This window comes from Pagrus major, chromosome 12 (genome assembly GCF_040436345.1).
Source record: "Pagrus major chromosome 12, Pma_NU_1.0".
Lineage (NCBI taxonomy): Eukaryota > Metazoa > Chordata > Actinopteri > Spariformes > Sparidae > Pagrus > Pagrus major.
The window spans coordinates 1664715-1679140 of NC_133226.1; the positions used below are offsets into that span (position 1 = coordinate 1664715).

General features: G+C 43.5%; 1 protein-coding gene across 1 annotated transcript in view; it reads left to right on the top strand.

The window, feature by feature from the left end:
• dcc (DCC netrin 1 receptor) overlaps positions 1 to 14426 on the top strand; it is a 245377-nt gene that overhangs the window by 103312 nt on the left and 127639 nt on the right. The window contains exons 8-9 of the mRNA XM_073478346.1: positions 3179 to 3338; positions 8103 to 8257. Of these exons, the coding sequence (XP_073334447.1) occupies positions 3179 to 3338; positions 8103 to 8257 (315 nt within the window). The remainder of the gene's footprint in view (positions 1 to 3178; positions 3339 to 8102; positions 8258 to 14426) is intronic.

Here is a 14426-nt window from a genome sequence, read left to right on the forward strand (position 1 = left end):
AAAACTGCAAGCAGTGATGAACGGGCCCTTGTAGGGCATGCTGCTGTTGGGGCATGCGGCTGTTGCGGCATGCTGTTGTCGGGCCTTGTTCATGCAACAACTTACATTGAGGAATCAAAAGTGAAGGCAGTCAAGCTGTTCTTTCATCATTTAGCAATAAAAGGGCCACCTATTGGCCGATTTGCACCAAATTTTGCACAAACCGCCATGGGGCCATGGAAAACAATTAACAAAAGTTTTGTGGTAATGGGATTGTATTTCGTCAAGATATGCAAGACTGTCTGTTTGACCACAACGTGCAGGAAATTGTTGTTCTATATTTTGGGTGTTGTTTAGACTATCAATATTCTTTTAATAACCTTTTGTCAGGAGGGTCCGCAGATGCTGTGCGCAAAGTTTCCTGCAAGTTGGTGAAATTGCCTAGGAGGAGTTCGAAAAAGTAGGTTTGCGACATTTCACGAATTTGCGAATGGAAATTTAGCGCACTACATCACACAATTCAGCTGAATTCAGGGAACACGTAGATATAAGGTTTATAACTGTGCGACATGTGGGAGTTATTGGCAAAAAACGCTTTTGTCTTGATAATAGCCCCACCTGCTGGTAATTTTTGGTGTGTGAGTTACAGGCGCCAGTCTATACCACCCCTATGAATTTTGTTGACATAAATGTTATGGTGTGGGCACAGTGCCAAATGTAAAATTAGACTGCCCCCAGAGTGCCACCTAGTGTCGGATCGGTAACACCTTCGTCATCTATCCTCAGGTGGGCATTGGCAATGAGTGTACCAAGTTTTGTGTTAATCCAACCAACCGATGTGGAGATATAAAATACTTGAATTTAAAGAGCGCCACCTAGTGGTCATCGGTCAAAATTTTGCACACAGCCTTAGCGGGTTATGTTATAATAAGTTATAAAATAAGTTAATTATGCAGACAAGAAACCCCTTCCTGAAAAATACAATAATGGTCTGGTACAGTGCTCTTGCCCATCTGGGTGAGGTGCAACAATTGCTAAGGGCAAGAATATACAAGTGCATATACCTTTTTTTTGTTTTTTGGAGTCATGCTATGCGGGGTCGAGGTAAAGTGGATATTGTAGAAGGCAAATCTGCAGGATCGGGCCATAGCAGTGATGTTGGGGGTGCAGGATAGTCTAGGAGTTCAGTTTTATGAAGGTTGAGCTTGAGGTGGTGCACAGTTGTCCAAGTGGAGATGTCTGCCAGGCATTCCGAGATGCGCGTTGCAACGTGGGTGTCGGAGGATGGGGGAAAAGAGACGAACAGTTGGGTGTTGTCTGCAAAACAGTGGTAAGAAAATCCATGTGATGTGATTGCAGAGCCTAGTGATCTAGTGTATAGTGAAAACCAAAGTGGTCCTAGTACTGAGCCTTGAGGGACACCAGTTTCCAGGAAGCAGGGTTTGGACAAGGAGCTATTCCATATGACCTGAAAGGTGCGATTTGTCAGGTATGATGTGAACCAGGTTAGAGCAGAGTCAGCGATGCCAAGTTCAGCCAGAGTGGAGAGGAGGATTTGGTGGTTGACTGTGTCAAACGCAGCAGATAGGTCAAATGGTTAAGTAGACAGTACATCACTCCGGTTAAACTACATCACTTTAATACTAATATTCCTGAGACATGCATTAAATGGGGTCTATGTTCCACTGTATGTGGGAGTGCCCTCACCTAATTTGTTTTTGGAAGGAGGTATTGGATCTGATCAGTCAAATTATTGGCAAAGAGGTTCTTCTTAATCCTAAATTTATGTATTCTAAATATCTACCCAGATAACTTTGCAAACTAATGTAAAGTGTCTGCTCAACATTTGCCTTTTAGAAGCTAAAAGGTGCACCACCTTTTCATTGAAGAAACAAACAACGTGGAATTTCTCAGTCGCTGAGGGTAATGACTTGTTACCTTGCTCTTGAAAGAATAAGCTATTTTACGAAAAACAAACGTGATACGTTTTGGAGGATTTGGAATGTTCCTGGAACACAATGACAAAAAAAATGTTATACCGAACAATGAACCGACCTGACCGCTAATAGGGCTGAGACTTATTTTATTTATTATTATTAAATTTATTTATCTTCCTTTTCTTTTTCTCTTTTTCTCTTTTTTATTATGTGCAAATACGTATATTTTGTTGTTCGCATTTTCTCTGGGTGTTGATTGCAATGCTGTGCATTGATTTTGTATGGATTTGTTTTTCTTCTTAAAAAAGCCAATAAAGTATTGAAGTGAAAAAAAAGGAGGAGAAGGACATGAGCCAAACCCACAGCTGTCACTATTTTTATACTGTTGCTGATTGACATTTTTGGATGGGATAATTATTCTTATTAAATTATATATATATATAATTATATATGTGTATATATATATATATCATTGTCAGCTCTGCAGACCTAATGTGCATTCTACAATCTGACTAAAATGTTCAATGTTCAAAATGCTCAAGATAACAAGAACAGTTAACACCATGTGTAAATGAAAGGCTTGTGATAAGATGTCATTATCCAGATATAGGATCTGTCGCCCATCTGCATCTCATTTTTGTCTGATAACCGTTTAGGAACTGCTCACATTCTAACCAAGTGTTATACGAGTCTATAACACCACCATAAAACCCCATGTATCAACTTCTCCAGGAACAACATTTATTTAAACTCCATCTAATTGAAATGTCTGAGTGAATCCAGCCAGTTTGAGCTGTCAGTCATCAGATCACATTATTCTGAACTGTGATGTGATGTGAAGCAGGCAAAAGTCTTTACTTTCACATTATTGATATGTGTTGATTGATGACTAAACTCTTCAGATGCTCTGCCACTTTTTCTTCCTGCCTGTGATCTTCTTTACCACTCTTCTTCTTCCTTTTCTTCCTTCTTGTCTCTTCCACGTCTTTTCCGTTCCTTATCTCCTCATCTCATCTGTCTTTTGCTCCTTTTTTCTTTGCTCCGCCTCCACCTCCACCTCCACCTCCACCCTCCCCCGTCCTCGTCCCTGCTTCTCCTTCCTTCCTCACTCCTTCCCTCTCCCCTGGATGAACTGTTAACAGAGGCCACGCCCACTCAGTATAGGCCCGTCCACACACCTCCTCCTCCTCGCCCTCCTCCTGCTCCTCCTGCTCCTTCTGGCACCCCCTTGACTTACTCCTCCTCCTCTGATCCCCCACCAGTGTCCCCCAGCCCAGGCGTTGCCCTCCCCTCTGCCCCCCGCGACCTGGTCCCTGTCCTAGTGTCCAGCCGATTTGTCCGACTCAGCTGGCGCCCCCCCGAGGAGATGGGAGGAGCTGTGCAGACCTATGGCATTTATTACTCCCAGGACGGAGTTGAGAGGTAAGACTGGACTTTTTATTTCCTGTCTCTGTAAGGCAGAGGTTCCCAAACTGGAGATCAGGACAATCCATAAGTCTGCACTGTAAAAGGTCACTATGGAATTTAGTGGAATCAACTTTTCAATCTTTTCTAACTTAAAATAAATATGCAAGCTTTACATATTTAGTTGATTAAACTTAACATTTCTATTTTTTTTATTTTCAGATCACTTTAGAACATACAAATACAAGTTTTAACTTGAAGTCTCTTGACTTGAAATGATGAGTTGGATGAATGTACTGTACAGAGTTCAATCAACTTATAGAAATAAGTTTCTTAAGAAACATGATCAGCTAATTAGCAGACTTCCCAGCATGCATTCTTGGGAGTTACCACTTTCCTGAGACCATTCTTTTTCATACTTTAAAGAAAACACAAGTTATGGAAAGCAATGTAGCAATGCAGTAGTTGAAATAGTCTCAAATGATTTACAGAGTGTGTGTGTACTGTCAGAGGTTTTTTTTTTAATCATTGTTTTTTTTTCTAGTGAACTACCGGGTCATTTTACTTTTTAATTTCTTAAAAATATTTTAAATAAAATAATAAAACAATGATGAAACACTCTTTGGTTGAGCTGCTCTCAAACCACAGGCAAATAAAACCAATGATGAGCTGTCATATCTGGGAGTTATTATTTTTTGAGGGGTCACAAGGCAATACGATAGGGGACCACTGCACTCAGGTTATTTAAGGGCCGTGGTGTTGACTTCAGAGCTACGTGAACACTTGGTTTTGGATTAAATTGGATGTTGTCGAATGTAGACTACGTGTTGGCTTCTAAATCCACATGCAAACTGCTTTGTTTTTACATCAATCTGCGGTGTTGACCTTTGAAGGAACACAGGAATGATACAAAACGATTCAATTAGACACAATGCACTACTATATGATACAATACGATACAACAGAATATGATACAATACGTGACAATACAATATGGTATGATACGCTATGATGCAATACACGTTATTGGCTTCGTAGGGAAATTTGTCTTGGACTCAAATGCTGTGCACATATACTTGCCTCCACAGTGAAGATAATAGCATAGAACATGTAAACACACGTTACAACATGTAAACAACATATGTGTGGCACATACCACACATACCAACACAAATGACAAATATTGCACTACTACCCATATTGAACATTGAACTACAAATCTTACACACATATTACACAACCAACAATGATAAGAATACCATAATCTATTGCAATCTTTGCAGCCTTGAGCTAGGCACAAATGAGTTGTCAGAAGCGTTAAGTTTGCACTTAGTTGCACTGCAGTTTCTATATTGTTTCTATGTCGACTCTCTAAATTTAGCTTTATTAAACATCAGGTCAGGAAAATCTTTTTTACATTACATTTGGAATTAGGCCTAATTAAGAATATCCAAATGGATTATGTTGTTAGTCACATGTGGGTAAAGAGTGAGCAATATTACTGCACATAAATGAGGCTTGTACATCCTGAGGGGTCATAAATGTGTGTAACAACAGCATCTATAATTGTTAAAACTTTTTACTAATTTGAAATGACATTAAGATTCATCCTCTGGGGACAATCTATGTCTTTACAAAATTTTATTACAAACCATCAAAGGTTGCAGAGATATTTCTGTTTTACTGAAGTGAAAGACTGAAAGACCAAGCGACAGACCAAACTGGCAATGTTTAGAGCCACACTGTTATCTAAAAAGGTTGTAGACTTGAAGGTGCGTGAGCCATAATACTGTATAACAGGAAGCTCTATCTTGTTGACTTACAGTATGAAGGGATAAAGGACTGATGGCGTGGAGTTGTAAACTAACAGTATGTCAAAGACAGCACTTCTCTCCTTTGATCACAGCTCTGCTGCACACAACTGCTCTGAACATTTGCTGGAAAAAGCTCTGGGTGACATATTGGCGAGTCCCCCGCTGATGTTAAATGGTAACCTCTGACAGCCGGGGCTCCAGCTGAAGGCTTTCACATCCAGGCTTTTAAGCTCTGTTACCTTAGGGACTAACCAACCTGCAGTGCTTTAGGGCTCTGAACGGTACGCTGGACAAAAGAGGCACTGAAGTTTCATCATGAAATGACATGACAGAAAGATTCTGTCAGTCCCAATGACTTACAGAAGGCACAGAGGCAGAGATTTTGTCGGTTCTAATGACTTTGAGAAAAACACAGAAATGTTTTTTTCAGGGCTAATAACTTGCACAAAACGAGGGAGGACGGAGGGAGACTAAGAGGGAAAACAATAAAAGATTTACAGAAAAAAAGGCGGGAGATGGCGAGAAGGGAGAGTAAGGATTCACTTTTTTGTCAGTTGTAATAACTTAGAAACAGCCATAGAAACTGAATGAGGTGAGAGAGGTTCTGCCTGTCCTACTTTCAAACAGAGAGACAATAAGAAGCAGTGCCTGAAAGATGGGAATGAGATAATGAGTAAAACTTTGAGCAGAGAAAGAACCATCTCTCTCCTTCTGTGGGTTATTTGTTTTGAAAGGACTGAATGACCTCTGACTGTGGCCTTTGAAGGGCAAAAAGAATTCACACCGATGACAGAAACAGACTTGCTTGTTAACTCGACATCCAGCTTGGCATTTCTGCCTTTTTAGTCAGCAGCTCAGAGGAAAATATGGATTCATAAACCCTGAGAACTCCACTCACCTATTGTATTTTCTTTAAATATGTGTCTCTGCTGCTGATAATGATGTTGGCTGATGTGTTGCTCAGTTTGTCTGTTCAATGCATTGGTCCAGAAACAGATATATCTTAATATCTGACTATTGGTGAATAAATTACCTTGTACGTTGTACCTTGGATTACCCATTCAATAATAATAATAATAATAATAATAATAATAATAATAATAATAATAATAATAATAATAATAACAATAATAAGAGATTTCTTCATGCCCCTGGTAATGTTAGTCCGCTGGACAGAAGGGAGATCGGTGGGGCCCCTGCCCAGGGCAAAGTGCCTGTTCTCAGCTGTCCTCCAGTGCCACACCCCCCTGGGTGACCTAGTTCTCCCACGTCAGACCACAAAAGAGACAAGAATTACCTATCTAGCATCCTATTTCTTTAATTTATTTTTCTTTAATTGTTTTTTCAGTGATGGTCTGGCGTTAATGGGTTGTGCTATTTTTCTCATGGTTGGTTTGTAAAAGGCAGCCAGCCAGTGGCAGGTTATGAGCCAGTTGCCTTGCCAACACAGCAGACAGTAGCAGACAGACATATATATATTAAAAATATGTTTTCACTCATATAGGTTATTGAGGGGGACAGATTTCTGTTTTTCCCAGAAAGGGGGAGTCTGGAACCTCCTGTCGCTCCCATGATTTTTGCCTGTGTATACATGCAACTGCAAAAAAATACATAAACTACACAAATGAAGTTTCAACAAATACACTACAAGGAAACAGGGATATAAGAAAGTCAGATCATAGTATTGAATTTCTTCAAGTTGTCAACACACATTATGTCCTTAATCTAGGAGTAACTTTGTATAGTGTTGCTTATTCAGTTTAGAAGATAAAAATCAATGTCTTGTTGGTGTGTAAATAAAAAGCTGGAATAAGAATGTGGTTAGCCTATCAAACTAAATACTGAAAGAAGGGATAACAGCTTGCCTGGCCATGTCCTAAGTTATAAAAAATGAAATACCTTTCAGCATCTCTAAAGGTCACAAATTAACATGCTGAAATGCTAACATGCTTGTTTACTCCATACAAAAACAGGGAAAAAAGGGCGCTTTTAGTATGTTTCGTAAGCTTGGCTAAGCACATTCTGATTCCAGCTTTATACTGAACACACAGACATGAGGTTGATATCAATCTTGTCAACTCACTCTTGGTAAGTGAATAAGCTATTTCCCAAAATGTAAAATATATATATATTGAACCTAATGCCTGCAATCATCATTGCTTGTTGCTCATTTTAAATTGTACTCTTTTACTCTCTAGCAGCAGTAATTCATTTAGTGGGTACACAGTTGTTCTACGCTGTTTTTAATTATTTGCACAGTTTCATCCTTTGATTGAAACCAAACGTCATTGTGTTTGATGTTCTTTTGTACTTCTCACTGAATAAAATCACACAAGAAGTTTGAGTGAGTAAACCATCCCAGACAATGTTTGATCAATTCTCATCGAAGTGGAACAAAATTCTTCAAAGATTACTTTTCTTATCATTGTTATTAGCAGTATTTTAAATTATTGTCTCCATCATTTTGTATAAAAACAGACATTTTTACTGTCTTTACAGTGATTTGAGCAGAATAAACCTCAGTGTGTATTTGGTGGTGCAGTGGAAACATTGACAACTGTTTCCTCAGTGCTTTGGTGGTTAGTTGAGGACTGAGAGGCTACAGAGGTGCTGTAATCTGAGGATTAGCTCCAGTCACTGCCGGATTACACAGATTACGTCTGATTAAAACTGTGATTATCTGTACTGTAACAAAATAAAACTGGGGTCTTTTTTAAATACGGTGGTGTTTACAGAGTATCTGATTTTCACGCTAAGCTAAATGATAAAAAAAACACAGTAAATTAAATGAAAAATTAAGTGTGTGTGAGTAAAAATATACAAAATGTAATATAAATGCATAATTAAAAAAAAGTTTTATATAAAATACAAAATGGAGGTTGTTGTGTACTATGTACACACTATGTGTACTAATATATTTGTATTGAAAATGGCTCAGTGTACAACAATGTGTGTTTGCCTGTGTCAGGGAGCGGTCAGTGAACGTCTCGGAGCCAGAGTCTTTGGAGCTGACAGTGTCCAACCTGAAACCAGAGGAGAGCTACAGCTTCAGAGTCATTGCTTACAATGACGTGGGCCCAGGAGAGAGCTCTGCCCCCTTGAGGCTCACCACCGAACCTGACCGTAAGACATGCACACGCACACGCACACACACACACACACACACACACACACACACTAAATAATGTATGTAATAAGGTTTTGTGTCTCGTGTAAATTTCTTTGTAATTCTTAATATGTTACATGGTATATATAATATAATAATACAAAGACATAATATGACAATTGCTGATGAAAAATGTTCCCAGCAAGCCATCAGACACTGGGCTGACACACTTTAAACAAGCATGGAGAAACTGGTTAGCCTTGCAACATTAAGGATACTAAATGAAGGATTCAATGGATTTTACACAGAGCTCAGCCTGTGAAAACAGTTGATAATATATAATGTTAAATTAAAACAATAACCCTGATGACGTCATACTGTAGGATGCAGTGTTTTTGGATCTTGACCCATACAAGAGACTATGAAGAAACGATAACTTGGCCTATGCTGCTTCAATTTTGACCATTAGTTTTTAAATGCGTCGATTGTGTGGACCCCAACTTTATGGAAGTCCAATAGTACATCACTGGTGTCCCCCTTTAACGTAACAGGCTTACTTTGTAATGCAGGCACACACTTATTCAAAGAGAACAAAATCTCTTGTAAGGATGTGAATTTCTGGTCCTTGAGGAAAATGCACTTGTTTTTACTTACTTTTCAAAAAATAATATCCATAAAAGAAAACTGTCATACATTAAAGGCCGGATCTACTAAAGGTTTGCGTGTATGAAAACGTGTGCAAACTCCTTGCACACGCAAAAAAATGTACAAACTGATTTACTAACAGTGCGCAAAAAGGGTTGCATCTGTCAAAGGTGTAAAATAGCGCGTCTGCATCCAGTTAGTAAGTTTGCAGCAATGAATATGCAATATGGGGCATTTACACGCAATTGTGCGTGTTCTGGGTGGAGAAAATGTAAATATATTAATTTAGCACACGCAAAGTGATTTATCAAACCTAAAAGCAATTTTGCTCATAGAAACTGCTTCTATATTTAACATGTCTCAAAGGGAGGTGCAAACGGTTTGTATGCGCAATTGCGCACACATGGCTGCGGTTATTCTAAGAAGGAGACGCCGAAACAAAAACAACACGCCAATTTTTCTTTTGTACTTCTGTGAAGAATGGACTTTGCAGCCCACGTCCACACAGGATGGTGGCGACAAGACACACTGAGGTTTGGTGGTGATGAGGTGAAAAACACAGCAACGGCAAACGTGGATGAGGGTGAAAAGTGCAGATTTATTTACAGTGCAAAATAAAAATAGGTGTTCCAGTCCAATGGCAACAAAACAAAACTTCAAAAACAAAACAAACAAACAAAAAAACATGAAACCACCGGTTCCTCAATTTTAAAGGCACTGACTCAATTTCTCTGTCTCAATACAACCTCTCAGCGAGTTGCTCTCTCCAGACTCCCACACCCTGAGGCAGAAAACCCTGGCTTTAAATAGCCCTTCAGTTCCTCTAATTGGAAGAAACCAACGTGACAGGGTATTTTGTAGGTACAGACATTCAACAGATATTTTACCCATCACCCACAGCTGTTCCAATACTAATAATAATAATATTAATATATTAATTATTATTATTATTATTATTAATGAATATGATTAAATAATATTTACATCTCTTTATAGTTAAACATTTTGTAATGTACCCATAGCTTCCCCCACTCAAATCAACCCTTTCCCCTGTCCCAAACCGGGAATAAATTCGTCATCGTCGGGGGACTCGTGTTCCTTGGGGAAGCAAAGTGATGCGGGACCAGGAAGTGAAAGTGAAAGTTATCAATGTACTGTTGGTGTTTGCGTGCATGATGTATGGACAAACGGAATGAAATGAGTTATGGAGCCGAATCGACGGGTACCGCGTCGTCCGCTATGATGTTGGCAGAAGTTTGGTGAGTAACTGAAAGATGTGTAAAATAGTGATTGCGCATGAATGAATTACGCCGCGGTTGCCGGCGCCGCGTGTAATTACAAACGCCCGAAGCTCCGTGTGTGTATGCGTGTAAGTGTGTGTGTGCGTGCGTGCGTGTAATAAACAGTAGTCCATTTAAATGGTGCAGAAAATGTCAGGCGAGTTGGGGGAAAAGAGGGCTAACTTTTCACACTTCCCTCCTCCTCTGGAGGCTCGCCACTAGGGTGGCGAGACAGAAAATCTGCCACCATGTTCTGCTTTCCCGCTCTATACTGCACCTCAAATCTGAAGGGCTGCAGAGCCAAAAACCAACGGGTAATGCGAGCATTAGTGTCCTTCATTTTGCCCAGCCATTTCAAGGCTCGGTGGTCCGTCTCCAGAACAAAGTCTCTACCTAAAAGGTAGTACCTGAAAGTGTCCAGTGCCCACTTTACGGCCAGGCACTCCAGCTCGACGGCGGAATACCGTGTCTCCCGGGGAAACAGCTTGCGGCTCATGTAAGCCACCGGTCGTTGCTGCTCTCCCTCACCCTGGAGTAGTACTGCTCCCAGACCAACTCCAGAAGCATCAGTCTGTACAGTCCAGGGCTGGGTAAAGTCCGGGCTCTGCAGCACAGGGCCGTTGCACAGAGCCTCCTTTAAATCCATGAAAGCTTTCTCATGCTGCTCCTCCCACCTGACCTTCACCGGACCAGACTTTCTGGTCAGGTCAGTGAGGGGTGCTGCTCTGCTCGCAAAGTTTGGCACAAACCGCCTGTACCACCCCGCAAGCCCCAAGAAGGACCGAATATCCTTCTTGGTCTGGGGCTGCAGGCAGTCCCGGATAGCCTCAATTTTGTCTTTCTGGGGTCTGATTACCCCACGTCCTAGGATATGTCCCAGGTACCGCACTTCCTGCTGGGCCAAAGCGCATTTCTTGGGCTGGGCAGTCAGTCCTGCCTGATGTATGCGCCGTAGCACCTCAGCAAGATGCCCAAGGTGCTCGTCCCAGGTGGCACTGAAGATTACTATGTCGTCCAGGTATGCGCCTGCGAAAGCACCAGTCCCATCCAGCACACGATCCATCAACCGCTGGAAGGTGGCTGGCGCTCCCTGCAGGCCAAACGGCATAACTTTAAACTGGAACAGTCCCTGGGGCGTCCTGAAGGCTGTGTAGGGCCTGGCCTCCTTAGCCATTGGCACCTGCCAGTAGCCCTTACACAGGTCCAAAGTGGAAATGAAGTGCGCCTTTCCAAGGCGCTCGATTAGATCTTCCAGCCTCGGCATGGGATATGCATCAAAGTGTGATTGAGCATTTACCTGGCGGAAGTCAATGCAGAAACGCATGCCGCCATCCTTCTTTGGAACAAGGACCACAGGGCTGCTCCAGGCGCTCTCTGACCTCTCAATCACACCAAGTCTTTGCATCACCTGCAGCTCCTCCTGGAGGGCAGGCAACATTCGCTCCGGAACTCTGTACATCCGCTGCCGGAGTGGTGTGGTGTCTTTCAGCAGGACGTTGTGCTCGGCCATGGAGGTGGCTCCGGGCTGGTCACTGAACAGGCCGTCAGGGATGACAGCTCGCAACTCCTGCTGCTGTTGTGGGGTGAGATGTGTGATGTCGATCTCTCCTGCTGGATGGTCGGTAGGGAAGAACTGCTCCGGAGTGTCTTCCTCCTCCTTCACTGCTTGTACCAGCAGCTGTTGACTCAGTGGCACCTCTCTCTCGTGCCACTCTTTCAGCAGGTTAATGTGAAATACCTGCCGCTGCTTTCTCCTCTCTGGCATTTCCAGCTCGTAGGTGGTGGGCCCCAGCTTCCTGCTGATGCTGTAAGGTCCCTGCCACTTGGCCAACAGCTTGTTCTCCTCCGTAGGCAGGAGTAGAAGAACTTTCTGTCCTGGCTGGAAGGTTCGCTGCCTTGCTCTCTGGTCATACCAGCTGGTCTGGGTCTTTTGTGCCTGCTGAAGGTTGTCCTTTACCAGGTTGGTCATCTCTTCCATCTTCTCCCTCATGGTGATGACATAGGTGAGGATGTTGGTGGTGGTGGGCTTTGGTGACTCCCAGGCATCTCTGAGGAGATCCAGAGGGCCTCTCACCTGTCTGCCAAACAGGAGTTCGAATGGTGAGAACCCTGTTGAGGCTTGGGGAACCTCCCGGTAGGCGAACATGAGGTAGGGGAGCCAGCGGTCCCAGTCTTTGCCGTTGGCGGCCACAAACCTCCTCAGCATGCCCTTCAGTGTCTGGTTATATCTTTCTACCAGTCCGTCAGTCTGGGGGTGGTAAGGAGTGGTCCTAATACCCTTAATCCCCAACAACCCATACACCTGCTTCATGGTGTTTGACAGAAACGCTGTTCCCTGATCAGTTAGAATCTCCTGGGGAATCCCTACCCTGGAGAATAACTGCAAAAGTACGGGGGCAATGGTTCTAGCCGTGACCTTTCGGAGGGGAAAAGCTTCAGGGTAGCGGGTGGCGTAATCACAAATTACCAGTATATATTTGTAGCCTGCCTGTGTGCGCTCTAGGGGGCCAACAATGTCCATTCCTATCCTAGTGAATGGCACATCAATAACTGGGAGAGGCTGTAGTGGAAAAGGCTTGACTTTGTGTTTGCTTGTGAGTTGACATGTGGGGCAGGTTTTGCAGTGTCGGTGTACATCAGTATACATGCTCGGCCAGAAGAATTTGCCAGCTATTCTCTGGAGTGTTTTTACACTACCCAAATGCCCTGCCCAGGGAATGTCATGACCTAAGCTCAGGATCTTTGGTCTTAGGCTACAGGGAACTACTAGCTGCTCAGTGCTGCTCCCTTCAGGCTGGTGATATAGCAGGCCCTGTTGCACAAAGTAGAATTCTCCTGAAAGAGCTTTTGCCTGACCTGTGCTCACCCCTTCAACCTCTGTAGCCTTACTGAAGAGTTCTTTTAGGGACTCATCTTGCCTCTGCAGCTCTTTTAAATCATGGGGAATTTCCCAGATATCTTCCCTCACAACGGGCAGAGGTTCTGGCTCTGAGTCCGCCATAACTCGAACTGTGCCCAACAGCTTTTCTCGTCTGCGCTGCTGACGGGTCTTTACAGCCTTACATTTCTCCTGAGAACTGATCTCCTCTTGGCTGTATGGCATCATCTCTAACAGCTTCTGGGTCTCTGTCTTTGTCTGAGACCTGGTAGCAACCATACTCACTGGCAGAGTAGACTGCACCAGTTCTGGCAGTATGAGCACATCCTGACCCAAGACAACTGGATGGCTCAACCCTCTGACAATGCCAGCTTTAAGCTTGTAGGTCTGCTCTTGTACCTCAAGACAAATCTCAGCTATAGGGTACTCATGCTCATCTCCGTTGACACAGCACACTCTGAGGCGTTCCCCTGTCAGCGTTTCGGGCTGATCCACCAGGTGGGGTTGCACGAGAGTCTGGGTGCTGCCAGTGTCAAGAAGAGCCCTTGCTGGCCTGCCGTTCACTGTTACCTCTATGGTCTGTACCTTGCCGACATATGAGGGTTCTTTTCTAGTCCCAGGACCTGAGCACATGTTAGCACTTCTTGCTCTCTTAACTGGGCATTCTCTGATGAGGTGTCCTGGCTTACCACAAAAGTGACATACAAAGCTGTCTTTGCTCATGGGGGTTCTGGTTATAGGTGGGCTTGTAGGTCTGGCGTGAGGGTTGTGCTGTGGTGGGTAATATCTGGTGCTTGGACCCCTGCTCTGCTCGCTATACCTAGGACCAACTCCACTCCCATACCCTGCAGACTTACCCTTAATCATCGGTCTGCTGGAGCCTTGCTGGCGGAAGTCTTTTGTTCCACGGCGAGCAGCCATGAAAGAGTCAACAAGTTCTGCGGCGTTGTGTCCAGTCTGTGGGTCATGCTCCTTGACCCACACCCTCACCTCTGGAGACAGGGAGCGCAGGAACTGCTCCAAAATGAGGAGCTCCCCAATCTCCTCAACGGTCTTTTCGGCTGGCCTAATCCACTTGTGGTATAAGTCCTTCAGCCTGGTGTAGAACTCCCTCGGCGTCTCCCCCGGTTGCAGGTTTGGTTCTCTAAACCTTTGCCGGTACACCTCTGCACTTATCTCATACTTTGCTAGTATGGCATCTTTCACCTTGCTGTACTCCACTGCGTCGTACGGATCCATGGCTACATACGCAGCCCGTGCCCTACCGGTCAGATATGGCACAAGGAAAATAGCCCAGTCAGCTTGGGGCCACCTGTAGGCTGTAGCCAGTCGCTCAAAGGTGGTCAGATACTGCTCCACATCGTCCCCTTCCTCCAGCCTTGG